This window comes from Bos indicus x Bos taurus, chromosome 28 (genome assembly GCF_003369695.1).
Source record: "Bos indicus x Bos taurus breed Angus x Brahman F1 hybrid chromosome 28, Bos_hybrid_MaternalHap_v2.0, whole genome shotgun sequence".
Taxonomy (NCBI): Eukaryota; Metazoa; Chordata; class Mammalia; order Artiodactyla; family Bovidae; genus Bos; species Bos indicus x Bos taurus.
In genome coordinates, this window is record NC_040103.1 from 27,449,066 (window position 1) to 27,476,622 (window position 27,557).

Here is a 27,557-nt window from a genome sequence, read left to right on the forward strand (position 1 = left end):
TGACATCTTTCTTTCTTGGCCTCCACATTGCAACCAGAATCTCCCAGAAAGGAAAGAGCTCCCCCTCCGTTTTAAGATCTGACATAAATCCCACCTCCTCTGGGATCTTTTCCCCAAACCCTTATTCATTCCTGTTCTCTCCAGGACTCAGGCCCCTCATCCCACTCCCCTACCTGGAACTCCCTTAGAACACATGGCCCCTACCACAGATTTGACAATGACAACAATCACAAAAAAACCCCATAGAATTCTGACAGCTCTTCCTATGGTGTTTTGAGACATTAAAAAACCTCACACTCTTATCTTACACTCTCCATGGGACACCCTGTTCTTAACAGGGAAGAAGCTGTCTTAAATTCTGTAGAGATCCCTGTTACTGGGGCTCTTTGTGCATTGGCAAGATTTTTGCACACATTGTTCTTTGCACTTGGCACATTTGTACTCAAAATATTTCCCCAGTTAAGTTCAGTGTTGTAAGCTTTCCAGAGTCCTCACATTTTTATTTTTGCGGGTAAAGAATATCATTTGTATAAAGCCCTTGTGCTTGCACACAGTATGCTTCATTCATGTAAGCGGTTTTCATGGCTTAGAACTGTCAGCTTAAAAAATGCACAGCATGGGAGTTGCAAGTTAAATTTTATGTGGGGACAAAGTGAGGACTATAGTTCAGGAGACAGCACCTCAGATAGCTCTGAGAAACTGCTCCAAAGAGGCAGGGAAGGTCAGTACATACATGATTTTGGTAAAGGGAGAGTACATGCAGTCAACATATTTTTTGCAGATTTCTGCTAGTCACGAGGAGCAGTCATCACCATGAAGGATTTTAGTGCTTTTCCACATATGAGGAGATACAAGAATTGGGCTCATAAAACCTGTTCTGCCAGTCCCCTGAGCACAGAGTTCCTCATTTTTTTCTCTCCACCCTGAACACCTTTCAGGGGGTCTTGAAAATCAGCAGCTGCAGCAGCACATTATTTAATTCTTATAGAGGTAGATGGCAAGTGCCAATGGCAACTGCCAATTTGTAATTGACAGAACCCATCGTCATTACTGATCTGGGGTTCAAGATTTGACATAAAAGCACCAAAGCCAATATATATCATCCCATTCCAATGTTTTGGTTTTTTGTTCAACGGGTATATTGAAGGATAAGGTATACTCAGTTAAAGCCACCCTAATGAGTGGACAGTCCCCTGAGTTTTGAAAAATGCATACAGTTGCTACTTAGCTTCTTCAGTTGCAAGTTCCAGCACATCATACTCAGAAATCCCTCATCCTGTCTGTGGTCTCATGCACTCTTTGTCTGCACTACTTTTGAGCCACTTCCAGGAAAATGCCCCTTTTGCTCATCGTGGCCAGTTTAGAAGCCACTTGCCAAAATGACTGTGATCTTGGGGTACAGCTCTATTGAAGGAGCAAATCCACAGTCAAAACAGAGTTTCTCTGCAGGGATCAGGGCCCCGTGTATTGCTAAGAGTACTCACTTGGTTGCAAGAATGTGAGACCGTGAATGAACCATAACTAACCCACTTGGATAACTCCAAAATTTGACAATGAGAAAAGATCACTGAGAGGACAAAATTTTTTATTATTTTTTTTGTAAACATACATTGAGTCCTGTCTCCATCGCCTCATCCATGAGGGGTGGGAATAGGTGGGATGGATGGGAGCATGGACTGCAGAACATTTGGGCAAGGACAATGTCCTACCCTTCCTTATGTCCCCTAGCACAGCTCAAGCTGGTGTCTGTCAAGTGACTGAGTGAGTGGTCTTAGGTTAGAGATGGAAGAGGCCATGGTGTCTCAGGGGGGACTTAGCCATCACTTGAAGATGTCTGAAGATTATAGGGAGGAGCACCACCAAGAGGATCCCCGACGCTGCTCTCAGGTGGGGCCCCTCCCCTGCATCCCAAGTGCCCTCAGCGACCCCCTCTCTTCTCTGCTTGCAGAACTACTTTGAGAGCTACCTGGCCGTCGCCTCCACTGTGCCTTCCGTGCTGTGCCTCGCGCTGAACTTCCTGCTTGTTAACAGGTAGGCCGCTCTCCTCTCTCTCCCAGGCCCCCGACCTTCTCCTGCAGCTTATCCTCTCTCCCGTGGTCCACGGCTGCCTGAACTGTGGCCACCAAAGCAGGAGGCAAGCAGTTCAGACTCCTTCACAAAGACTGAGAGGCAGATGGGTTACCTGGGGCCCTGCCCACAGAATGCCCGGTCCTGGGACAGTGGGGTCAGCTGCCTGGGCTGCAGGGACACCATGGATGGTTGTCGGGGCCCAGGGAGCGAGGCTTGTGGAGGCTGGTCTTCTAAGCCTTTCTGAGAGCAGAAGGAAGTTAGGAGCCTGGGGACTTCCCTGGCAGTCCGGTAGCTGGGACTCCACAGTTCCACAGCAGGGGGCACAGGTTCCATCCCTGGTCTGGGGAACTGAGATCCTACATGCCATGGAGTGGCCAAAAAAAAAAATCCGAGCTGGAAGTTAGCCTGTCAGCTCACCAGCCTGGCTCTTCTATATGGAAAAGGGCCACCTGTGCTCACTGTGGAGCTGGTAACAGCAATTCATGAGCCGAGCACTCACAAGGGGATCACGGGGTGACTTCACACTGCATCCGTGAAGGGTGGGATGCACTGTGGAAGGAAGAATGGTTTAGAAGACAACCCTTGAAACCCACTGTGTGACTGGTGCCATCCCTTCTCCATTTAGGTTTACAGGGGTAACAGCCTGAGTTACTTTGCCCCCATTTCTCCTAAGCAATCATTGTCTGATAATGGTGGCTATGTGATGGTTCAGAAACCTGGGGATCTCTCAGGCACAGCCTACTGAAACCTTCGGTCCCTGGTGGCAAACTTGTTTTACCCAACTCTGCTCAGTTTGTAAGTGACTCCTTGGATCTCTGCTCAAACAGGATTCTAAAGCAGGTTTGGCCTCAGGGAGTGTGCTGTGATTGATTAGTGATGTCTGTTCTGAGTCCATGAGGAGAGAGGGCAGCACAAGTGCCTCAGGTGTGCTAAGCCTGAGCAGATCAGTCTCTCCAAACATGTTATGAGGTTATTCCAATGAACTGTTGTTGCATAAAAATGATCCCAAAACAGAGAGGCTAAAAACACTGACAGTAATCGGTGTCTCTCGCGGTCCTGGGAGTCCGCAGGCTCAGCTGGCAGCTCTGGCTGGCCGTCTCTCATGCGGGACAGCTCTTTCTCTGTCCCTCCCCTTGGTCTCTTGTAGGTTGGCCTCAGGTAGTAGGACTTTTCATATTGTAACTGAAGAGCAGCTGGTCCTAGAGAGCAAGGCAGAAGCTGCTTGGTTTTGGTACCCTGCTCTCTGCAGTGACATACTGTCCTTTCTGCCAAGGCAGTCACCAAGCTTACTCAGTTTCAAGGGGACATAGACTCCATCTTTCAACGGAAGGAATGTCAATGAATTTGCGCGCCTCTTAAAACCAAAGTGCAGGCTGGACAAGCGAGAGGGAGGATGGTCTCAGGCAGCCTAGGGGCTGAATGCCAGCTGCCCCCTGCCCCGCCTGCCTCCTTGCACCTGCCCAGCACACAGGGCTATGATCAGTGTCCCAGCAGGGGTTAACACAGCCTCCAGGGACCCTCGTCAGGAGTAAGGCTGAGTGGGGACCCTAAGGGGAGAGCTGGGTTCCTGACAGCAACTCAGAAGAGAAGGCATGAGAAAAGGATGGCATGTAAGAGCAGGATGATGAGGAAGAGGTGACCGAGCCATGGCGGTGGGTAGTCCCTTGGCCTCTCACTGCCCTCTCCGCTTCCAGGCCCCTCTCATGATTCTCTGTGCAAAGTGGAAGTCAGGAGATGTGTGCCCAGGCCCACAGGGCCAGGAAGGGGTAGCCTGAGCTGACATCTTACCCAGCACTGCCCGCTCTGAGGTCGTGAGGCCCAGCAGGCAGCAGCCGGCTAGGACCTGGGGTCAGCAGTGGCAGGGCAGGTTCAGCCTCAGGGCCCAGGGCGAATCGTCTCTAATCCTCACAGTTAGCAGTCTGAGCACTCAGTCCTTGGCAGCGTTCTCTCCTTTAATCCTGGCAGTGGCCTAGAGCAGCAGACCTATTCCCCTGTTTTATTGATGGGAAAACAGGCTGACAGGGTGACCTGCCCAAGGTCATGCAACCATTAAGAGGTTGAGGCAGGACTGGAACTGGGACCCTTCTCCCCCCACGTCTGGACTTGGAACCTCTGGGCCTCCTGTCTCCTAGCTGTCTAGCTTTGCCTGCCCCCTCCCTGCACCGAGAGACACATCTCAGACCCTGTAAGTGAGAGCCCATTTCTGCCCTGGCTTCGAGGTGCTGGAGGGAAAGAAGTGGTGGAGAAGGTCTGGATCTGTCTGCAGTGGGGACTGTGGGTCGCCCGGGTAGCTGCCCTGCTGAGTATGGCTGGGAGCTGGCTCTGGGAGCTCAGCATTACAGGGCATCCTCCAGAAGGGTCTGGTCCACCCCAGGGCCTGCCCTGGCCCTTTCCCAGCTGCAGGAGGAGGTGAGAGCACTGTGGGGAACGCTCCAGCCTCTTGTCTGTTTCTGGACTGTGGGAAGATGGTTTGGAGCTAAGCTGTTTTTTATTTAATGTGTGAGATTGAAATGTCCCCTTTTCTTCCCTCCTGGAGAACCCTGGCTTTCTTTAACTGGCTCATCCATAATCGCCAAGTGTTTTATTATGTAAAATCTGTAGCATCATAAATACTTATGAGGAGGATTTACATTTTGGAGACTTATGAAGAAATCAGTCCCCTGGGGTCCTGAGCCCTCACAAGCAAGGGAGGGGGGTGGAGCTGGCAGCCTGGGTACAGCTGGTGATCCTCTCCAAGAATGTCACATCAGTGTGCCTGCCACACAGTCCCGGGACTGGAGCTCTCACCTCAGACAGCCCCTGTCCCAGAGCAGAGCCACCAACCCCAGGCTGCGCTTGTCTAGACTTTGCCTCAGCCCCCACAGTGTCCCCAGCCCCTGGGCCACCGTCCAGGTGGAAGGAGCAGAGAGTCAGGCAGCATGCCCTTGTTAGTGGATGCGGGGTGGGCTTGCACAGGGCATATTTCAGAAAGCTTACTAGCATTGAAAACAGCCCTGGGCAAGATCCCTGAGGGCTTGGAGCCCCTGCAGGGATGCTCCTGCTGAGAATGGGCCCTGCAGCTGATAATGAGAAGGGGGAGCCTGTGTAGGTGAGGGGCGGGATGCGTAAGGGAGAGCTGGGAGCTGCGTTGCTTCTGCTATGCATTTAGTGTTTACCTGCTCACCTCCTCTTCTGCACCGCCCCTGCCTGGCTTGGAAGTCCCCCAGCTCTCTCCAAAGCCGCTGTCCTGTTCAAGCAGTCATCTACCTCGTTGTGAAGACACAGGAAAGTTTCTGAGATGGCCGCATCATTCCTGGGGTGGACTTTTTCTATGTTGCTTCCACGAGGAGGTGGCAAGAAGCTGAGGCCATTCCGAAGGCTGGCTGAGATCGCTGCTGCTGTTTCTAGCTGTCTCCCCGCCACACTGAGGGGGTCGAAAAGCAGGGACTGAAAAAGCTTGAGGCCCAGCGTGCTCTGCTAGGCTCCTTGCTGGTCAATCTGTGGGTGCCAGGCCCTGTGCCAGCCCCATGGGTGAGAACAGGGCAGGGTCCTGTCCCTGTGGGGCTTCCCACTTCTGCTGTGCCTGCTTCTTGCCCCAGGGAACTGCTAAACTTTTGGGCTTTTGCCCTCAGTCTCTCTCTCCACTTGAATTTTTTCAGATTTAGAAGCATAAACTGGAAGAGACACGAATGTTATCTTGTCCCACCTCTTCTTTTTCAGGATGAGGAGGCTAAGGCCCTGCGAGGTTGAGTGTTTCCCTGGGGTCACACTGTGAACTGGTGGCAGAGTTTCAGGGCTCCTGTCTCTGGACTCAGGCTCTGTGCCCCTGTGGCTCTTATCTTTGAGTGTGCAGGGAAGCTCCCGCTGCTGGGATAAGGTGGGGGACATCGTGTGACAGGGGCCACATGTGTAGCATCACCCCGAACATCAGGAGTAAGGCCTGACTCCCAGTCTTCAGGGTATCAGGCATGCATTTAAAATGGACGTTCTGGGTCCCCTGGAGTCCAGGTGCTCACCCGATTGCCCACCAACTCCCACCCAAGTGGAGGGCCCTGCAGATGCTAGGAAGATATGTCTTAATGCGGAGTTTCTCAGAAACAGACCTTAGAACAAGGATTCAAGTGTAGGTAGTTCATCCAGGAGACCATGGTAGGAGAAGGGGGGAGACCAGGAAGGCGTGGCAGCCAATAAAGGATTCCTTGTCGAGCCAGCTCCAACCGTGGGTGACCGAGGTTGACCTGCCCCAGAATGCTGACAGCCAGTGGGGAGCACACACTCGAGGCGGTGGGGAGTGGGGGCAGCGGATTTATCCACCCACTTTCCCATCATTGGTGAAGGCAGCTCTTGGAAGGTGTTAAAAACCTAGACAGCATATTAAAAAGCAGAGACATTACTTTGCCAACAAAGGTCCATCTAGTCAAAGCTATGGTTTTTCCAGTCGTCATGTATGGATGTGAGAGTTGGACCATAAAGAAAGCTGATCGCCAAAGAATTGATGCTTTTGAACTGTGGTGTTGGAGAAGACTCTTGAGGGTCCCTTGGTCAGCAAGGAGATCAAACCAGTCCATTCTAAAGGAAATCAGTCCTGAATATTCATTGGAAGGACTGATGCTGAAGCTGAAACTCTAGTACTCTGGCCACCTGATGTGAAGAACTGGCTCATTGGAAAAGGCCCTGATGCTGGGAAAGATTGAAGGCAGGAGGAGAAGGGGACGACAGAGGATGAGATGGTTGGATGGCATTACCAACTTGATGGACATGAGTTTGAGCAAGCTCAGAGAGTTAGTGATGGACAAGGAAGCCTGGCGTGTTGCAGTCCATGGGGTTGCAAAGAGTCAGACACAACTGAACTGAACTGAACTGAATTACCTGTCACTTACAGCCTGCCTCCTGGTGAGAGGAGAGGGCAGATGGGTAGGGCACCCACAGGACAGAGGTGGAGTTCCAACCATGTTGCTCCCCAGCTACATGTGCCTCTTTGTGTTTTTTGACACTCTTTTTTTTTTTTTTAAAGATTTATCTATTTATTTATGGCTATGCTGGATCTTCATTGCTGCTCAGGCTTTTCTCTAGGTACAATGAGTAGGGGCTGTTCTGTCATTGTGGTGCACTGGCTTCCCATTGCGGTGGCTTCTCTTGTTGCAGAGCAGGGGCTCAATAGTTGTGGTGTAGGGGCTTAGTTACTCTGTGGCATGTGGTATCTTCCCAAACCAGGGATTGAACCCATGTCTCCTGTGTTGGCAGGCCGATTCTTTATCCCTGAGCCACCAGGGAAGCCCAGTTGGTACTCTTGGAGACAAATGGAAGAGACACAAAAAGGATTTTCTCATTCTTTCCCTGGAAAATTAAAGTCAGGCCTGCCTCCATTGCTGGATCTAGGAGAGTACCAATGTCCTCATCCACCAACCTTGGGCTCTGTGTGTGTCTGCTTGGCTTCATTTCAAATGTGGCCTCTCTCCATGCAGCTGGCCAGATAGTGACCAGCAGCCCCCAACACAGTCTTGGCAGACAGTCAACTTCTCTCCACCTTTGGATCCTGGGGTTCACTGACTGGCCCTGAGTTGGTCACATGCTGACACCTAGCCCAGTTCAGTGGCTGGAAGTATGGAACACTGACCACCCCAGACTGGCCTGTGTGCACTCATTTGTAGGTGGGTTGGTGGAGACCCCATGAGCGGCCACCTCTGCAGGACGACTTGGCATGGAAGGAGCGCTTCTGGTGGGAGGGATGCTGGAGACAAAGCCTGCACGTCCACTCTCTGCTCCACCGGGAGGATCGAGTCTTGGCACTTATCCATGGGACAAGGCCCTCCACGGAGGGGTCCCTGTATCTGTTCTGCGTGCTCTGCTCCCAGTGTCACCTGCAGGCAGAGTTCACTTCAATTCCCTGAATGTGCCACACTCTGTCTCACAAGATACGTGCGCTCCCATCCAAGACATACGTTACACTCAAGCCTAGGGATCGCCTCCAAAAAGCCTGTGAGAAGCCCAGGGTGGGTCTTGTGCCTCTCAGAAGTGCCCAGGAAGCCCCATGGCCCTGCTGATGGAACACTTTGTGCTGGAACAAAATGCCCGTCCCTCATCTGCCCTGTGTCCCGGGCATCCAGCCCAGGGTTGGACACACTGTGGTTTGCCTGTGTGTTTGTGGAATGAACGCACCAGAGCGGATGCGTCTCAGCAGAGAGCCAGGGGCTGGGGCTCAGCAGACCTGGGTCTCATCCCAGCTCCTCACACCACAACCTTGAACTCTCCCTTCACTTCCGCGGGCTTCCTTCTGCCCCTGACCCAGTGGAGGCGGCACCTGGTCTCCCTTCAGCCGAGGATTGGAAGGAAGCTCAGATTAGCCTTGGGGCCACAAAAGCACTTTGAAAAAAATCCTTTCTTGCTTTTTATGCTCATCATTTCACACCTATTTACATATGTACAGATCTTTCCTACCTTTCGTGTCTTTCTTATTTTTATCCAAAAGAAATTTGTGTTTAACTAATCTGCCTTTTCGCTCAGCCCCCTCCTAATTGGTTAGCGGGAAAATTAACTAAACATCCAATCTGGTTTAAAGCTTAGTGTAATCTGATGATTTAAACAGCCTCTTCAGATGATGTTCTCTCCCTGGAATAAAAATGCAGTTTCTCAGAGATCCCAGCTTCCCTGCTTCTCCCTGCAGGGTGGTGTCTAGGCAGGTTGGGGGCTGGGAGGAGTGTACAGCTTAGATGCAGAAATAGAGTTAGAGGGAGCTGGCTCTTGCTTGGCCTCAGCTGCTCCCCACGACAGCGGAGACCATCACCGGAGCCGCCTCCTGTCCTCACCACCTGTTCTGGAGCAGCATAGTTCATTCATGTCAAGGGAGGCAGTAAAGTGGCATTCTGAAAGCATCGACCTCCTGGGTTCACAGCTGAGTGACCTTGAGCAAGTTGCTTAGCCTCTCTGACCTCAGTTTCCTTATCTGTGTCTGTGGAATAGGTAAGAATACCTATTTTGTAGAACTGGTGGAAGAATTCAACACATTAGCATTTAGAAAACTCTTGGAAGAGTACCTGGCACGAATGCAGCACTGTGCCGTGATGTTGATGACAGCGATGATTTTCTTCCCTTCTGCCTCCTCCCTCTGCTGCTGCTAAGTTTTGGGGGAAGGAAGCCAGTGAATGGTGGTTCTGTTTAAATACTAGACAAAGCCCGTGGGAGGAGTAGGGGTCTTGCCTCGAGAGCTCTCATCTCCTGTCCTTGAGCATCACAGCAAGACGAAAAGAAGCAGCATCCAAGAGCACGTGCCCCGAGCTGACCCTGCCTCCTTTCTCTATGTACTCCTCTCCGGAGACCCTCACCGTGCCTTCAGACAGATTGATCTTCTTTCTGTGTTGCGGACGCAGAGGCTGAATCCAGTGTGGTAGAGTCACTTATCCAAGGCCACACAGCCTGTGAGCCAGGAAGGCAGGATTCAGACCCAGGCCTCCTGATGCAGAGTGCATGGTCTCAGCCACTGAGCACACCTGCTTCCTCAATGGTCACTAACCCCCACCCGGCTTGGGAGGCCTGGGGGCGGGGTGTCTCTAACCACTTCTGGTGTCCTTGCCTCAGGGTTCCGATTCGTGTCCGCGTGCTAGCCTCGCTGACGGTCATGCTGGCCATCTTCATAGTGATGACTGTGCTGGTGAAGGTGGACACCTCCTCCTGGACCCACAGCTTCTTCACCATCACCATCACCTGCATGGCGATCCTCAGCGGCACCTCCACCATCTTCAACAGCAGCGTCTTTGGCATGACTGGCTCCTTCCCCATGAGGAATTCCCAGGCTCTGATATCAGGTGAGGACTAGGGTCCAGACAGCTGACCAGGTTGGTCTACCTGGAGATCATTTGAAGGAGCCAGAGGTGAGCATGTGGTAGCCCTTCCAGAAAAAGAAATGAGTGTTAGGTGTGTTTCCATGATCTGTTATTACAGAACAAAGCACCCCCAAGCCCAGTGACTTAGAACAATAAGAATCATTTCTTTGGCAGGCGGCAGCCATGTGGCAGCAGCCAGGATAGCTTGCCTGGGGCTGGAGGATCCACTCTCAAGGTGGCACACTCACCTGTCCGGCATGTTGATGCTGGCTGTTAGCTGGAAGCTCAGGTGGGGTTGGGGCTGGGGCCAGGGTTCCTCTCCACATGGACCTACCCACGGCCACTTGAGCTTCCCCAGGGCATGGCATCTGGATTGCAAGTGCAAGTATCCCAAGAGACCCAGGCAGAAGCACTGTGTCCTTTTATGACTTAGCCATAAAGACATTTAGAGGCACTTCCAGTATTACCATAAGCCTACCTGGATTCAAGGGGAGAAAGCACAGACCCACACCTCAGTGGATGAGTGTGAAAGTTATACTGTAGAAGGACAGTTGTGAGGGGAGACATAGTTGCTGCTACTTTAGGAAAATACAGTCTGCCTGCCCGGTGGGTTTCCTGAACAGCGTTCCTTTCTTTCCTTCCCTCCTCTCCCCCTTTCCCTTGTGTCCCCTTTCCTTCTTGTTTCTTTTCCTTTCCCTTATCCTTTCCCTGTTTTTCTCTCCTTTCCTCCCTTCTATTTGTCTTTTCTTCCTCTCTAATTTTGTAGAAGGCTTACTGTGCACCAAGGATTCAAGGATGAACCAGACTCAGCCTCCCGGGAGCTAATAGCCTAGTAATAAACTCTGCTGTTTCCCTGAACTTTAGCATTTTCTGGGGGGTGCTGATGTGATTTGGACCAACTCCTTTTTTTTTTTTTTTTTTTTTAATTTTATTTTTAAACTTTACATAATTGTATTAGTTTTGCCAAATATCAAAATGAATCTGCCACAGGTATACATGTGTTCCCCATCCTGAACCCTCCTCCCTCCCTATACCATCCCTCTGGGTCGTCCCAGTGCTCTAGCCCCAAGCATCCAGTATCGTGCATCGAACCTGGACTGGCATCTCGTTTCATACATGATATTCTACATGTTTTAATGCCATTCTCCCAAATCTTCCCACCCTCTCCCTCTCCCACAGATGGACCGACTCCTTTAACTGAATGTTGATGCTAACCTGAGCCTGTTGCCTAGAGCTTAGCAGTTCTGTTCTCTCACCCAAATGTCTTGACAAGGTAAAAAGAAGCTGGGTCAGAATCAGTGCTTTTCCAGGAGACCACTGTCCCTTAAAGCAAGACTAGGGGCTCAGCTGCTCTGTTCAGTGTCCCTGCATGTCTGTCTTTTGTGAAGGGAGTGCTGTAAACATTTGAGAAAGTGAAATTGAAAGTGAAGTTGCTCAGTCATGTCCGACTCTTTGCGACCCCATAGACTGTAGCCTACCAGGCTCCTCTGTCCATGGGATTTTCCAGGCAATAGTACTGGAGTGGATTGCCATTTCCTTCTCCAGGGGATCTTCCCAAACCAGGGATTGAACCTGGGTCTCCCGCATTGTAGACAGACACTTTACCGTCTGAGCCACCAGGGAACATTTGAGAAGAATTTTGCAAAGAATCTTCTCTGTGCCCATTAATTGATAATGCCGAGCAGTATGTGATGACAAATACCTCGACAAGTGTATAACTCCACCCCATCCCCACACCAGGGCCAGACATCACTGATTGATCTGTATCTTTTCTCCTAAACTTCTAAATCCTTCTCAGCATAGCACTGGAGACACTTACCGTCAACAGATTAGAGATCAAACATGAGCTCAGATGTGTTTGCCATTTTTGATAAAAGACCGGGCTTCTGGCTGTATCCTCAGAGATGCTCTCGGGCCTAAAATAAAGTAAAAGTGGGCCCATTGCTAAGTTTCCTGAGTACAATCAATACACCCCTTGCAGTGCTTCAAGTAGGGCCTGCCTAGGCTGAGGGAAGTGACCATTGAACTTTGGATTTAATCCCTTATGTCACCCCGGTTTCTTGTCCCCTCATCTCCCTCCATCCTGCTAGAGGATATATTTTTCAATATAACAGTCTTGCTGGCTATCTCTGCAGGAACCAGTGACCAAACACACCAATATGTTGGCGAGAGGCCTTTCAGGTTCATCTGACCACCTGCAGATCTTCTGGAGAAGGAGACTCCTGTGCATTTTGAAGGAAGTCCATTTTTGGAAAAGGGGAGTGGTCTGGCGCTCGCACTTCGGTGTTCATTACCCCGGGCCCTGAGCCTTGTCACTGTGCGCAGCCCCCAGTGCACGCCCTTCACCCGGGAGGATTTGGGGTGTCCAGATCTCCCAGGGGCCCCAGCACCCCTGTCCAGCCCCCGTTGTCTTCCATCCAGAGGAGTTTATCTGTGAATTCTCGGTGTGTTGGCATCTGAGGAACAACTCATTTGTTTTGTACTGGTGTTTTTTTAAGCTCCTCATTTGCATGTATTTCCATAACTGATGAGATAAAAGTGGGGAGTCAAGAAGGATGAGCTCCCAGAGGCCTGGTTTGTTGTTGATGATAATATTGTAAATTCTCTACAAGTTGGGAAGAGAGAGAGGAAAATCAATAGGCAGTGATGTTAAAATCTCTTCCTCGGGGCAGCCGGGGAATGTCTTACCAAGTTTAACTCCGGTTCTTACAAAACACCCAGGTGGGGATTACAGCTTCTCAGAAGTTGGCACCCTCTTGGCAAAAGGTTTACCCTGTTGTTGCTGCTTTGATGTAGGAAGGACAGAAATAGCCAAACACCTATTTGGGGATCAGAGAGGATTTATATGGCATTTCTCAGCACCAGACACTGTCCTGCTTTACATGTAATGATCCTTTTAATCTTTGTAACTTTCCTAAGAGGTGAGCTTTAACATTCCCATTTTACAGATGAGAAAATGGAGGCATAGAGAGGTTAAGTGATTTGCTGAATGTCACACAGCTAGAAGTGGCAGAGCCAAGACTGGACTGAGATGTTCTTAGTCTGTGCTCTTAATCACTATGCTAACTTTCATTTCTTTGCCCTTCCCTCAAGTTCCAACCTCTGGCCCCACCCAGGCTAGCAGAGATCATAGAGAAGGTTGGGGAGAAAAGGGTCATGGGGTCTTCCCTGCAGGGCCACAGAGTGCTGGGCTGTGGTGTGGGTGAGGCAGTGGGCGGTCATCAAGGTGGATGAGGGCCTGACCATCACTCTTCCACCACGCTCACGCAGCAGTGGGCAGAAAGGTGGTATCTGGTCAGACCCACCAAGTAATGACAACGCAGCTGGAGCCCACTTGGACCAGGTGGCTGTTTGCAGTCAGTGGCCTGCTTGCCTCCTTGAGAATCAGTGTCGTGGTCCTCTAAGGCCAGCAAATCCATCCTCGCAGCCAGGCAATCCTGTATTCATAGGCCCTTACTGTGTTAACCCTATTGGACATGTCCATTTGTTCAATGTTTTTTTCCCATTCATTGATTCCATCCCACTATAGTCTCAAGGGAGGGATAGGGTAAGTATGAGCCCCACCTTTCTGGCAAATAAACAGAGGAGTAATGATCTGCTCACACATGACCATGCATAAGCTCTGACTCGTGGCCACCCACGGCTGTGATGGCTCAACAGAGAAACAAGATGCTTGCCCCGCCTCCCAGAAGTGACTGTGTGATTGTGGCAAAGAAAGGGCCTGGCATTTGTAGAAAGCCTGCTTTGTGCTGGGCCCTTTCTAAACATCATCTCATCCAGCCCTTAAAACAGCTCTGCAAGGCGGGTGTCATTGTTCTCACTTTACAGATGAGCAGACTCTGGTCCCAAGAAGCCATGTGAGCCCCCAGGTCACAGCAAGTAAGTGGTGGAGTCAAGTGTCAGATGTACACCTATTTGACTCCTGGACCCGTGGGTCCCCTGGGCTAGGATGTGACGTAGCACAGAAAGGGGTGGTGCCACGCGGTCACCTGGGCCACTGTCAGAGCCCTTGGCAGCACAGCACGTTCCAGGTGGTGGGGCAGTTGCACACACACGAGTGTGTGAAGCATCGTGTGTGACTGTATGGGAGCGTATGACTGTGAGTGTGTGTAATAGGGTGTGAGTGTGTGTGTGTGTGTGTGTGTGTGTGAGATAGCTTGTGATAGGGTATGTGTGTATGTGACAGTGTATATGTGGGTGAGTGTGCATGCATGTTCATACGTGTATGGTACACAGCTACTGTAGGGCACAGGGTGAGCTCTGTGGGCTCCTGGCTGGTTTTCCAACCCTTAAGGCGTCCCAGTTGGCCAGCCTCACTCGGGGCAGCGGGGAACCTGTGCTCGGACAGGCCAGAGCTTTTCCCCCAGGGTGATTCATGGTGGTTGGGTCCAGGGCAGGAGCCGAGCTCTCTGACACATCCCACCCCTGAATCTAAAGTTTCTGACCCCATCAGAAGGACAGTAAAGAGGGAAGGAGGATCGAGGGTCAGAGCTGAAACCAGGAAGCAGGTGAGACCTTGAAGGCCATTTGCCTCCTCAGGCAGCAGCCCCTTCATGCCCATGGGAGAGGAGTTGGGCTAGGGACACCTCCTAGAGTCAGAAAGCTCATGGCCACAGGGCCCTCCTTGTCTGCCAAGGCCTCAGGGTCCTGTGAGAACTGAAGCATCTCTCTCACCAGGGAGAACGTTAAGCCGGAGCAGAGAACGGGCAGGCCTGAGAGGCAGGGAGGATGCGCCCGCCCTGACCTTCCCCATGATGTCCCGCGCTCTCCGCAGGAGGAGCCATGGGGGGCACCCTCAGTGCCGTGGCCTCGCTGGTGGACCTCGCGGTGGCCAGTGACGTGACAGACAGCACCCTGGCCTTCTTCCTGACGGCAGACATCTTCCTGGCGCTCTGCATTGGGCTCTACCTGCTGCTGCCGCGGCTGGACTATGCCAGGTGAGGCCCACACGCGCTCCTGGCAGTGAGTCGGCTTCTTCTGGATTCGCCTCCTTGTAAGCCATTACAGAGTATTGAGTTGAGTTCCCTGTGCTGTACAGTAGGTCTTTGTTAGTTATCTATTCACATATGGTAGTGTGTGCTTGTCAGTCTCACAATTTCTCCCTCCCCTCACCTTGCCCCTCAGTAACTGCTATTTTCTACATATGTAACTCTATTTCAGTTGTGTAGGAAGTCCGTTGGTAGCCTTTTCTTAGACTCCACATAATAAGTGGTAGCATATGATCCTGTGTGGCGTCCTTCGACCTTTATCCTGTCTACCTGCACTCTTCTCTCCTCTAGGTAGAGCTCGTGTTTGGTTCCTGGTTTACTGCACATCTCCCCATTGGCGTGTGATCCCTCTGAGGGCAGAAGTCATGTGGGTTTTGTTCGTTGCTGTATGCCATGCCTCAGGCTGAGCCAGGCTCACAGTAGTTGCTCAGTACATTGGCTGTACTTGGATGTAAGTACATCCTTGGATGTAAGAAGCTGGCTTTGCATCACAACCCCAGGCAGCTGGAGTCTGCATATTTTCTGTTAGAGGGCAGGCAGTGAAAGTGGGGCCTGAGGAAGGCTGATGGCCAACAGTGGCTCCTTGGGCTCAGCCCTTCTGTTGTTCCTCTCTGCACTCAGCCCAGCCTGCTGGGGCCTCTCATTTGAAGCTCATACATCTACTCCTCCTTGAGGTAGGGCTGTGACTTACCCCAGTCATTCCCACTCTCACATGAGAAAACCAGGCTCAAAGAGGTTAAATTACTTGCCTGAGTCCTGCAGCCCTTTGGCAGCAGAATTAGGATTTGAGCCCAACTCCAAAACTGATTTTAGTCCCTATCTCTTGAGGCCCCTCTCTGCTCTGCAAGACCACTTTTCTTGCCTTAGTCTCTCTTGCTTTCTCTCTCTCCTTCCTCCTTTTTCTTTCTTGCTTCTTACATCTCTTTAAAAAAACAACCCATGGCTTTTTATTCTTTTCAGTGCATTTTCACATCCATTGTCATATTTGATATAGGAATGGCAGGAGTTATTTTCCCCATTTCAGAGGTGATGAGATGGAGACAGAGAAGGCCAGGCGATTGGCCTGTGGTCCCATGGCACACAAGCCAGCGGAGCTGGGGAGCACACAGGTCCTGGCTCTGCCGGGTCCACAGGAACCTATTTGGTATCGGGGCACTGAGCTAAGCAGTTCATTTTTTCACTCAGGCTGTATGACCACCTAGCACAGTTGTTTTCATATTTTCCCATGTTTCCAATGAGGAACTGAGGCTTTAGAGAATCAACCAACATCCCCAGGTGGCTCACCTTGTGAGCTGTAGGCAGGGATTGGAACCTGGAGCTATTTCTGGGCTGCATTCTTTCCACTGCTTCATGCTGCATCCCTGGCTTGTGACTGCAAGGTCCTTCCTCCCCACTCATTCCTCCTGCCCCTGTGAGACTCACCTGCCTTCATTAGAACCCTGACTCTGCCAGGGGCCGGTTTCTCCCTCCAGTTAGAGGATTGTTAGAACTTCAGCTGGCCCAGTGGCCGCAGGATAAAAGGGGATGGAGTCATGACACCATGTACCATAGGTGACTTCAAATCCATGAGTCTGCCCCTCCCCTCTCTGACCCTTCAGGGTTGTCATAAAAAATTACCCAGTTGTATTCCATGATGATATCCCTGTGATTCCTGGGGTCCGGCTGGCTTACTGTCCCCCAGCACCCCATATATTAATACTGCCTTGCACCTTGTTGGTCCTAATTAAGTTATTTGAGTCAGTGAACAGAAGGCAGGAGGCTCCCCCTCTCCTTCTGCTATTTCCTGTGTCCTGTTTCAGGGAACCTCGAATGTGCTGTTTCCACTGGGGTGGCCAGCCTTCTTTGTTTGCCTGGGACTGAAGGGGTCCTAAGGACCAGGGACTTTCAGTGCTAAAACCAGGACAGTCTCGGGCAAAACAAGACAGGTGGTCACCCTTGTTTTCAGAGTCACTTAAGCAAGCCAAAATGCCTTCCAGCTGAGCACATGAGACAGCATACTCAGGACTCTGCCAGCCGTGAAGCTTCTATTTCTTTGCTGATTAACACTTCGGTCAAGACTTTTGGGTTACAGAAACTCATCTGAGGATGGAGCTTTAGAGCAGTGCCCCAGGGCTGCTCAGACTAAATTTTACTTGAAAGGAGTCCTAGGTTGCTACAGGTTGCTGCACCCAGTGGGGCTGGGCCACACTGCCCCATCACACTCAGGAGGAACTGAGCCTCACACAGTGTTGGAGTCTGCTGACCGCCTCGGGGGCAGTTAGATCTGGAAGAACTTATGGGGAAGAGCTTCAACCAGAGGAACTTGGTGGGGAGCTTCCTCAGAGTCAACCAAGGCAAGGACTTGACACTGAGTAGAAGGGGAAGTAAGAATAGCCCTTTCCCTAAATAGTGATTGGGAAACAAGACAGGGTTCAAGGCCAAAGTGCCCAGCTCAATATCACATGGAAGAGTGATTCTGGAGAGGAACCCGCCCACTGACTTGCTTGTTGACAATATGTAGCCCTTAGGATAGGAGGGCTGGCAGGGATCTCAGAAGCTTATAGCCACAGAACCCTCCATTTTATAGAGGAGGAAACTGAGGCCCCAAGACACCTCAGTCACAGACTTGGCCTCAGGTCACACAGGGAGGCAGAAGTAGGGCTGAAACCAGAACCCAACTATCACCAACCTTCTGTTCTCCCCAGCCTCACCCAAGTCTTCTGTTTGAGATATGTTAATACATATTGGGGCTTCCCTGGTGACTCAGATGGTAGAGTATCCACCTGCAATTCAGGAGACCTGGGTTCGATCCCTGGGTTGGGAAGATCCCCTGGAGGAGGGCATGGCGACCCACTCCAGTATTCTTGCCTGGAAGATCCCCATGGACAGAAGAACCTGGCCGCCTACAGTCCTTGGGCTCACAAAGAGTTGGACACAAATGAGCAACTAAGCACAGCACAGCACGTGGTAATACAATCAGCTTGTATCTCCTGGTTTTTAGGCACCTGAGTCCCAGAGAGGTTGAGTGACTCAGGCAATGCAGCAGGGCAAAGGGACAGCAACGCAAAGAGAACTTAGCCTTTTCTACTCTGGTCAGAGTAAAAGAAATTGAAAAAAATGTTCATGTTCAGTGTTGAGAATAGGGGGGAAAATATACTTTTATAGGCTTATCAGTTCTTTCAACAATTTTGTTTTGAAGGGTTATTCTCTGCCTGGAGATTTAGCTGGGAACAGCCATACATGTTCTTGCCCCAGGGAACTGTCTTCACTTCAAGGAGACAGATGATAAACCAGTAAACCAACACAATGATTATAAACTGTGGTCAGTTTTTTCTAAAGAAACGGGTGCTCTCATGGAGATTGAAGGGTAGGTTATGCTAGTTTGGATGGGTAGGTGGCACAAAGTGGAGATAAATTGGTTCTACCTATCCAGAGAGCAGGTTATCAATATCTATCAAATTTTTAAAGATTTTAAAGCAATTTTAAAAATTGCTTGTGATCCAGCAATTCTTCTAGAAATCTGCTCTACTGAAATTCTATACAAAGATTTATGTATAGGGATATTCATTGTACTATTGTTTATAGTAGAGAAAACTAGAGCTAACCAACATGTCCAGCATTAGGGGAACAGTTAAACTGTTTATACACGCAGTGAATACTCAGTGGCAACACAGCATGGAGGCAGAACCGCCTGTCCCTTGTGAAAGGATGGCCACAGGATACTGTCCTTTAGCAATAGTGTGCATGCATTTATGTGTAATAGTTATGCATCTATTTAGGCAATTATATAATATATTTATATTATGTCATTTATACTATTGCAGAAAGTTTTACAATACATAAAACTTTAGTCCCACTTTTGCTTAAGAAACTTCACTCTGTATTATTTGGGTTCGTTTCATCAAGCATGTGTGACTTCTATAATTTAAGATTTTAAGCTATTTTATATTTGAAAAATAAATACTACTTCAGCTCCACCTCTCCCCACCCTATAACCAAGCAAAAATGAGTGAGTGAAGACTAGAGCCCAGGCTCATCGTGAAGGGTCAGTACTGGCTTCCTTTGTCCCCACTCATGACATGACCAGCACCACAGAACAACGGACTGGAGCCCAGCCTTTCAGGCAGCACCAGGGCAGGAAGCCTGGGGACTCTGCAGGCCTCCCTCCAGCCACCCCGCAGCACATGTGTCATCTGAGGGCATCCTGGGGCTTGGGCTCTACGTGCTGGACCACCTTGTCCCTGGGAATCCCAAGTGACCCTTCTTTCTAGGCCCTCTGACCACCAGCTTCTCCCCTGCAGGTACTACATGAAACCTGTCTGGCCAACCGTGTTTTCTGGTGAAGAGCAGCTGCCTCAGGACTCCCCCAGTCCCACTTCAGTGGCCCCAGGATCCAGCGACCCCCAGACGCCACCCCTTGGCCCCATCCTGAAGAAGACCACTGGCCTGGGCTTCTGCATCATCTATCTCTTCTTTATCACCAGCCTCATCTTCCCCGCCATCTGCACTAACATTGAATCCCTCAGCAAGGGCTCAGGCTCGCCGTGGAGCACCAAGTTCTTCGTCCCCCTCACCACCTTCCTCCTGTACAACTTTGCCGACCTGTGTGGCCGGCAGGTCACGGCCTGGATCCAGGTGCCCGGGCCCAGAAGCAAGGCGCTGCCCGGGCTCGCGCTCCTCCGGACCTGCTTTGTCCCCCTCTTCGTGTTCTGCAACTACCAGCCCCGTGGCCACCTGCACACAGTGCTCTTCCAGTCTGATGTGTACCCGGTGCTTTTCACCTCGCTGCTGGGGCTCAGCAACGGCTACCTCAGCACTCTGGCTCTCATCTACGGGCCCAAGATCGTGCCCCGGGAGCTGGCCGAGGCCACCGGGGTGGTGATGACCTTTTACATGGGCCTGGGCCTGGTGCTTGGCTCCGCCTGCTCTGCCCTGCTTGTGCACCTCATCTAGGAAGGGCGATGACCGGACTTCAGTGCTGCATGGCGCCTGGGAGCTTCAGCAGGATGGGCAGGAAGTGCCAGAAGGGCCCAGGTGGTGAGCAGGAAAGGCTGGAGTTGGTCTCTGCAGAGCCCAGCACACACCCGGGCCTGGTTGCTCCCAGGGATCTGGGACCGGTGCCATTCCCAGGCCAGGCAGACATTCCAGACACTTCAACAGACGTCCTGAGACGTTTCAGGACCAAAGACACCTGAATAAGACACAGTTACCAGTTACACAGTCAGAAAACTCCTTGCCAGTGGGCGCGTTCTGCCTGTCATTATTCCCTCCTGGGAACTGTGTTGCCAGTATTTGGCTCTGAGTTGTTAGAGGGCGAGTGCCAAGGCTGTCTCCAGTCACTTTGCCTTCTCCCAGCCTTGCTCCTTCCAGCTGATGGCAAGATGGGAAGTCCCAGGGAAGTCCCCCTGGGATGGCCAGGGGACTTCCCAGGGAAGTCCCCCTGGGATGGCCAGTCCTCAGGCCCAGGACCCGAGCCTGTGCAAACCCCACTTTCCACTAACCAGACCGCAACCCTGGGAAGGCAGGCCTTCCAGGAGCCCTTCATTCCCTGGACGTGGGCTCCAGAGGGCCTCCCTGTGTACACGGGACCAAGCATGTCAGGCCTGGATTTCAAACAGGGATCCTTCAAGTGGTCTGTGGCCTGGGTCAGGACAGGGTTACGTCCCTGTTTACAGAATGTCAAGGCCATTGGTTCAACGGCCTAATAAATACCTGGGTATTTAATGAAAGCCTTATTGATGGCTGTTTTAGGGTCTTGGCAGGAAACAGCATACTCAAATTGAGTAATTTAAGAATATTTGAAGAGTGAATATAGGAACCCTAAGGGGTTATGTGCATTATATCCCAGAAGTAGTAAGGTGGTCTTTTCCAGGCCTGAGGAGAGGGGCACGTCCAGCCTGCTGTAGCCCACAGGATGTGTGTCCCCTCCCTGCCATCCCTCTACAGCCGAGAATCAGGCGGAGAACAGAGTGTGGATGGAGGGGCAGGTGTCCAGGGGGAGCCACAGGCCCCTTCACTTGCATAAGTGGTTTATTATGAGCATCCGTAGAGCTCTGAAGCTTTGTCAACAGAATTAGATGTTCCTTTGTCCTGGCTTGTTCTGAGTACTTGTGTGTTTTGAAGCTGTTGTTTCCAAAGGCAATGCTCGTGTTCTGAGGCCCCCACATGCTCCCCTGACATGAGTAATAATTTGTATTTTTTCAGGTTCCTTGAAGGCTCCCACAAGGCTGTTCCTTGGGGGAGCAGGCTGACGTGGGAATTAGAGAAAGGGACTAGATCAAGCAGGAGTTCTTTCTCAAGAATCATCCTGGAAACACAGAGCTTACCCCCAAGAAGTGGCAACCCTGAGAGACATAAAGCAAGGAGCCCCTGCTCTGAAGAGTGCCAGATCTGAGATGTCCTGCAGACAGCTGATTAAACCGGGAAGCAGCCAGTAATCCACCCAATGGCAGCAGATTATGTTCCCTACCGACTCAGGCTAGTGCACACTCCTTTTCTTTCACCAGAGATTGAAAAGGACACCCTTGAAAGGTTTTCTGAAACCTGACACTTGAAAAAAAATTTTTTTTTAATTAAAAAAATAAATTATCCCATCTCCCCTCATCTTGCAGGAAGCTGAAATCTCCCCCTTGGTTTTTTTCACTGCCTTCGGTGCTGTTGATCATTTGGGGCATCTGTCTGGCAGGTGGCTCATCTCAACCTCAGGTATCTTATAAATGGGCAGCATGTCTGTGTGAAGGTAAAACTGCAGTCTCTGAGCTCGGGGGTGGGGACTACCTGGAGCTAACAGAGGAGGAGTGGGGGTCTCTCATGCTCTGTTGAAGAGGGGTAGCTTTCCTCTGGTAGTAAGATGATTTGAAATTAGCGTGAAGTGAGAGGGGGAGGAGGGTGGCCAGCCATGTCGGTGCAGTGCTGTGGGAACTGAGATGATGGACTCTCAGTGCCAGCGCCAGCGCCAGCTCTGCTGCTAGAGGAAGGGCCGGCTGCTCGGCTGGTGGGAAGAGTATTCAGGCTTTTTCCCACTCTTCTTTGTTGCTCACTTTAGTGGGGATTTTGCAAAGGATCATTTCTTCTCAGGGAGGGAGGAAGGAGAATAAAAACACATCTCCAAGTAGAGGGGCAGACCGTGGAGTTCAGGCACTCTTGTCCCCGAGTTACTGTAACAGCTGCTCGTGGGGCTTGGCTGCTCTGGGTCTCAAGTCTCGTGTGACCCTAGCAGGCTTGTGGAACTAGCTCACATGTTCTGGGTGTGAACAAAACTTGCTAAAGAGAAGGATTTTTCCGTGAAAGAGGTGGAGAGGGATCCCCGAGACATTGCCTTTGTCTAATAGTTCTCTCATTCAATCCCAAGTGGCAGTTTTTAGTGCATGCCCTTGTGTATTTCCAGACATTGTCATTTTCCTCCTTTCATTCAAAACAGAAAGCCAAAGGCAGCCAAACGACTGACTGTTTAACTAGTGGGTGACCAGTTCCTGCACCCATGAGGCCATGAGAAGGCTTGAATCAGGGGTAGATTTTATTAACAAAGACCCTCATTCTGCTGTCTTCAGCCCAGTACTGCCAAGGAGATTTGGGGCCTTCTAATTAGCTTGGACGTGACATGAGTTGGGATGGAGGGGTCACTTCAGGACCTCAGCTTCTGAGACTGTGGAATGCTTTAACAGAGAACACCAACTAAAAGAGGGAAGGCCAAAAGTCAGTTGAAAGAAGATTTTATTCCACTGGAGGTTACATTTAAATAAAAGATGTTTATCTTTAAAAAAAAAACTGTATCACAGTTGTTTTACAATGTTGTGTTAACTGCTGCTGTACAGCAAAGTGATTCGGGTGTACGTACACATATTTAGAATATTCTTTTCCATTATGGTTTATCATCGAATATTTTTAAATTAATTATTTATTTATTTTTGGCCATGCTGGGTCTCTGTTGCTGTGCAGGGTTTCTCTAGTTGCGGTGAGCAGGGGGCTACTCTCTAGCTGTAGTGCCAAGCTTCTCACTGCAGTGGCTTCTGTTGTGGAACATGGGCTCTAGGGCGGGGGCTTCAGTGATTGGGGCACGTAGGCTCAGTAATTGTCGTTCCCGGGCTCCAGGGCACAGACTCGATAGTTGTGGCCCATGAGCTTGGTTTGAAGCCTGATACCCTCGACTATCTAGGGTATTGAATATAGTTCTCTGTACTGCACAGTCGGACTTTGTTGTTTACGCATTCTTACAAAAGCTTAGGTCTGCTAACCCCAACTTCCCACTCCGTTCTTCCCCAACTGCTTCCCCCTTGGCAACCACAGATCTGTTCTCTGTCTGTGTTTCTGTTTCGTAGATGGGCTCATTTGTGTCACATTTTAGATTCCACATATAACTAATCCACATATAACTATCTCTTTCTCTTTCTGACTTACCTCACTTTGTGTGATTATCTCGAGTTGCATTCATGTTGCTACAAATGGCATTATTTCATTCTTTTTATGGCCGAGTAGTGTTCCATCATACATGTATGCCACATGCTCTTTACGCGGACGCTTAGGTTGTTTCCGTATCTTGGCTCTTGTGACTAGTGCTGCTGGGAGCATAAGGGTGTGTGTTCCTTTTCGGCTTATAGTTTTGCCTGGATGTATGCCCAGGAGTGGGATGCTGGATCGTATGGTAATTCTATTCTTAGTTTTCTGAGGAACTTCTATACTGTTTTCCACAGTGGCTGCACCAGCTTACATTCCTACCAGCAGTGTAGGCGCATTCTCCTTTCTCCACACCCTCTCCAGCGTTTACTCTTGTAGACTTTGTAACGACAGCCATCCTGACTGGTGTGAGGCATTGTAGTTTTCATTTTCATTTCTCTATTAGTGATGTTGAGCATCTTTTCATGTGCCCATTAAGCCCATGCTCATCTTAATCCCATGTTGCATTCTGAGTGAAAGTATGTAGTTTCTACTTTACCAGCATCACTTCCTTGGTGGCAACTTGGTCAGTGCCGGTCATGCCTGGGGCTCAAGTCAACTGCTGCCCTCCACCTGTCAGCCAGGGTCAGCCCAGTTTCCAATCCAGCTTTGACCTCAGCAGGATCCACTAGGAATTTCAGCCCACTAGCCGGTGGAGACAAGGACTAGCCATCTGGTCACAGACCTCTCCTTGAAACTCAAAGGAGACCCAGGGTCTTGGTCAGCCTTTCTATCAGCTGCCCAGACTTCTGGCTCATTGCTCCCTGTGCCAAAGCTTTACCTACATTATTCCCCCATCTGTAGATAAAGACAGTGAGGCTCAGAGAGGTTAAGTAACTTACCCAAGATCACTCAGCTACTAAGTGCCCAAGACAAGAAACCCAGTTCTTCCTACACTCAGAGGTCCTCACCCAGCCTGCCCTCACGCTTCCATGTTGGACCTCCACTTTCTCCTTGGTTCTGTTGCCCCTGTTTCTTTGTCTTAGATTACTGAAGTGTTGTTCCGAGTAGCTCTGTTGCCCAGAACCCTGGCCTAGTTGATCTGACTAGTACAGCTGACCAGAATCCCTGCTGGACTTGTGGATCCAGGCCCAAGGCCACATCAGGCTCACCACTCTGACCAAGCTGTGCCGGGCATGGGCTCTTGGGCTGCTTCCAGGTCTGCTCTGTCCAGTCCATTTCAATCCCCAGTCCCTGCCCTCCTGGTCCCACGCCCCCACCTCCCCCACACCAGCCCCAGCTGCTGAGGTCACCCCAGCATGGCTGCTGCTGGACCCATCTTTGGACCCAGGGTGGTAGGACACAGGGCAGCTGGGGGTTGGGAAGCTTGCGCCCAGCTCCCCCAGGCACTGGCTGTGTGAGTCATGAAACCACCCTGAGTCAGTTTCCTCATCTGTAAAGGGGGGTGACAAGTCCAGGAGTTGAGACTACCTGCTGTGCCAGTGAACCTCCACGCACACCCGGGCATGCCCACTCCCCAGCCCACACAAGCAGGGCGACCCAAAGGGCACAACTCACACCCTCCGCTCCCACCCAGGATCTGGCCACACAGGAAGAACACAGGCAGCATCAGCCTCAGAGGATGAACTCAACTTCAGGCTGCTGTGGACTTGACCTCAAAGGAGAGCAATGAAGACGGCTGTGCCCTCTGCCCCATGAGACTCCAGCCAGCTGACCCTTCGAACTCCACTGAGAACAGTTCCTGCCTTCAACTTCAAGCTAAAGGGTACCCAGGGTCTGCAGCTCGGGATGGAGGGGTGACTCGTAGGCTTCTGGTGCCCAGCAGACGCTGGAATCCTGGTTCTGCCACCTGCTAGCTGGGTTGCTTTGGCCCGGTCTTGCAGATACTTTTCATATCTAAAGTGAGAAGCCTTTCAGGGCTGTTGGAGGGTTAAATATGCCCCTGTATTGTAAGTCAAAGTGCCTGGCATATGGCAGGTCCTCGGTGCATGTGTTTTCTGCGCATTTTTTAGTGGTTCCTGGACAGTCTGTGGTAATGCCCAATGCGTTCCCTGCGGCGGGCACCCTGTACCCAGTGCTCATTCCCCCCTTGTCTGGCCCCCAGGCTCAGCACTTATCTGCACCAGCACCTCTAATTCTGATGCCCAGTCTTTGATGCCCAGGCCCCTGCCTGGGTCATGCATGACCTGGGGTGGGCCGGGTGCACCAAACGACCCCAGGCCAAGCTCTGCCCCCGACTTGAACTTCTGGCCAAGACACTTCACTTTGTTTCTAAACCTCAGCTGGAAAAAATGGACACTCCAGCACTTATCCTGCCTTCATCATGGACATGTGGCCAGGTACCCAGATGCCCTTAAAAACTTGGTTTTGTCCAAAGTGGTTCCGCAGGTCTGTGCTCTGGAGCCAGGACTGTCTGGGTCTGAGCCCTCACCACTTGCTAGCTGTGTGACCACTGGCAGGTTCATCTGACTCCGTGCTCTCAACTGACCTTGGGGGTGACTGTAGTCCCGGCCTCGCGTCTGGTGGTTGTGTAGGCCGAATGGTAACTGGTAATGCACACAGAACATTTAGGGTTGACTCTGGTGTGTAATCAGTGCTAATTACCTCCTCCTAGAAGGTTGTGTCTGGAGAAGGCACTTGGCACCCGACTCCAGTACGCTTGCCTGGAAAATCTCAGAGACGGGGGAGCCTGGTGGGCTGCAGTCCATGGGGTTGCTAAGCGTCGGACACGACTGAGCGACTTCTTTCACTTTTCATTTTCATGCATTGGAGAAGGAAATGGCACCCTACTCCAGTGTTCTTGCCTGGAGAATCCCAGGGACGGGGGAGCCTGGTGGGCTGCCATCTATGGGGCCGCACAGAGTCGGACACAACTGACGTGACTTAGCAGCAGCAGCAGCAGCAGAAGGTTATGTCTTCAAGCCTTTCCTGTTAACCTGACGCTAAACCATCAGCACTAACCCATTACCCTCATTTCTTTTCCTCACTGGATGCTGGGCATGGCCCTGCATCCCATTTCCTGGCCCCTCCCATGTGCCAAGGGCTGCCCATAGTTGGTGCCAACAGAGTCTATTTGCAGGAGCTTCCCAGGAATATGGCTTTATGGTGCTGCTCATCCAGTGATATTTTTTAAAAAAGGGAAAGAGAAGAAGAAAGGAAGGGAAGGGAGGAAGGAAGAGAAAAGAGATGAGGGTGGGCTGGGAGTCTGGGGTCTGCTCTAGGATGCAGGTGGGTTTGTGAATGGGAGTGAGAGGGTATCACTTAAATCTGTTAAGTGCAGAGTTCTAGAAAGATGCCAGCTGTGTCCACTGGGTCTCTCTGGAAAGTACAGATGCTTTCCTTTCCTGTTCTCACCTACCTGCTTCACCAGTCTACCTTTCGGTGGAGGCAGCTGGGAAGGCATTTCTGGCCCATGGAGCAACACTCTGCTTTGTTATCCCCAAGTGGGTTTTGGTGCCTCTAACCTTGGAAGAGCACTCATTGGGTGAGCTGTTTCTCTGCTGGGTGGTGGGTGTCGGAGACCACGATTCTAAGGAGCAGGCCCAGATGCTGTAGCCTGGCAAGGGTATGGTCTGCATCACAGTAAAGGAGGGGCTGATGAATGAGCGCCTGCGGTGGCCAGGCTGTGCCCGTACAAGAACCCTGCCAGGTAGGGCTCGCATCCCATTTCACAGAGGGGGAAACTGGCACTCAGAGGGGTTAAGTGGGCAAGAGGCTGAATTGGAATACAGACCAGGGCTGTAAGGCCCCAAAGCCTGTCTTATCTCCTGTCCATCCAGCTCTTTTAGAGAATTGTGTGTGTGTGTTAGTCACTCAGTCCTAACTCTTTGGAACCCCGTGGACTAGTCCACCAGGCTCCTCTGTCCATGGGATTCTCCAGGCAAGAATACTGGAGTGGGTTGCCATTCCCTTCTCCAGGGATCTTCCCAACCCAGGGATGGAACCCAGGTCTCCTATGTTGCAGGCAGATTCTTTACCATCTGAGCCACCAGGGAAGCCCTAGAGAATTGAAGGGGTGCTTGAACCCAGGTCTCCTATGTTGCAGGCAGATTCTTTACCATCTGAGCCACCAGGGAAGCCCTAGAGGATTGAGGAGGTGCTGTCAATTTAAATGGTTTGCAGGTCTGAGGAGCCCCAGGCCACATGCTCGGTAAGTGGGATGAGGCTCCAGGAGGCTGGAGTAACCTGTCCAGTGTGAGTGACAGCGGCCACCCAGTCTGCCCTTTGGTGTGGAGGTCACGGATCTTCAGTGGCCAAGGCTACAGTCTTTACAGGAACTTGAAGCACAAGCTCACCAAGTCAAAGGCAAGGTTTACAGAGATGTGAC

At 51.1% G+C, this 27,557-nt stretch overlaps 1 protein-coding gene across 2 annotated transcripts in view; it reads left to right on the plus strand.

The window, feature by feature from the left end:
• The window catches only part of SLC29A3 (solute carrier family 29 member 3), a 46,998-nt gene extending 24,395 nt beyond the window's left edge, over nucleotides 1-22,603 (plus strand). Inside the window, exons 3-6 of one of the 2 annotated variants that reach the window (XR_003509166.1) lie at nucleotides 1,949-2,031; nucleotides 9,625-9,851; nucleotides 14,644-14,862; nucleotides 19,138-19,219. Coding sequence is in view for 1 of the 2 variants with exons in the window: in XM_027530414.1 (XP_027386215.1) it covers nucleotides 1,949-2,031; nucleotides 9,625-9,851; nucleotides 14,644-14,806; nucleotides 19,138-19,789 (1,125 nt within the window). In the remaining variant the exon portion in view is untranslated. Of the gene's footprint in view, nucleotides 1-1,948; nucleotides 2,032-9,624; nucleotides 9,852-14,643; nucleotides 14,863-19,137 lie in introns of both variants that reach the window. The other variant, XM_027530414.1, reaches the window with a different exon arrangement.
• The last annotated feature ends 4,954 nt before the right edge of the window (nucleotides 22,604-27,557 follow it).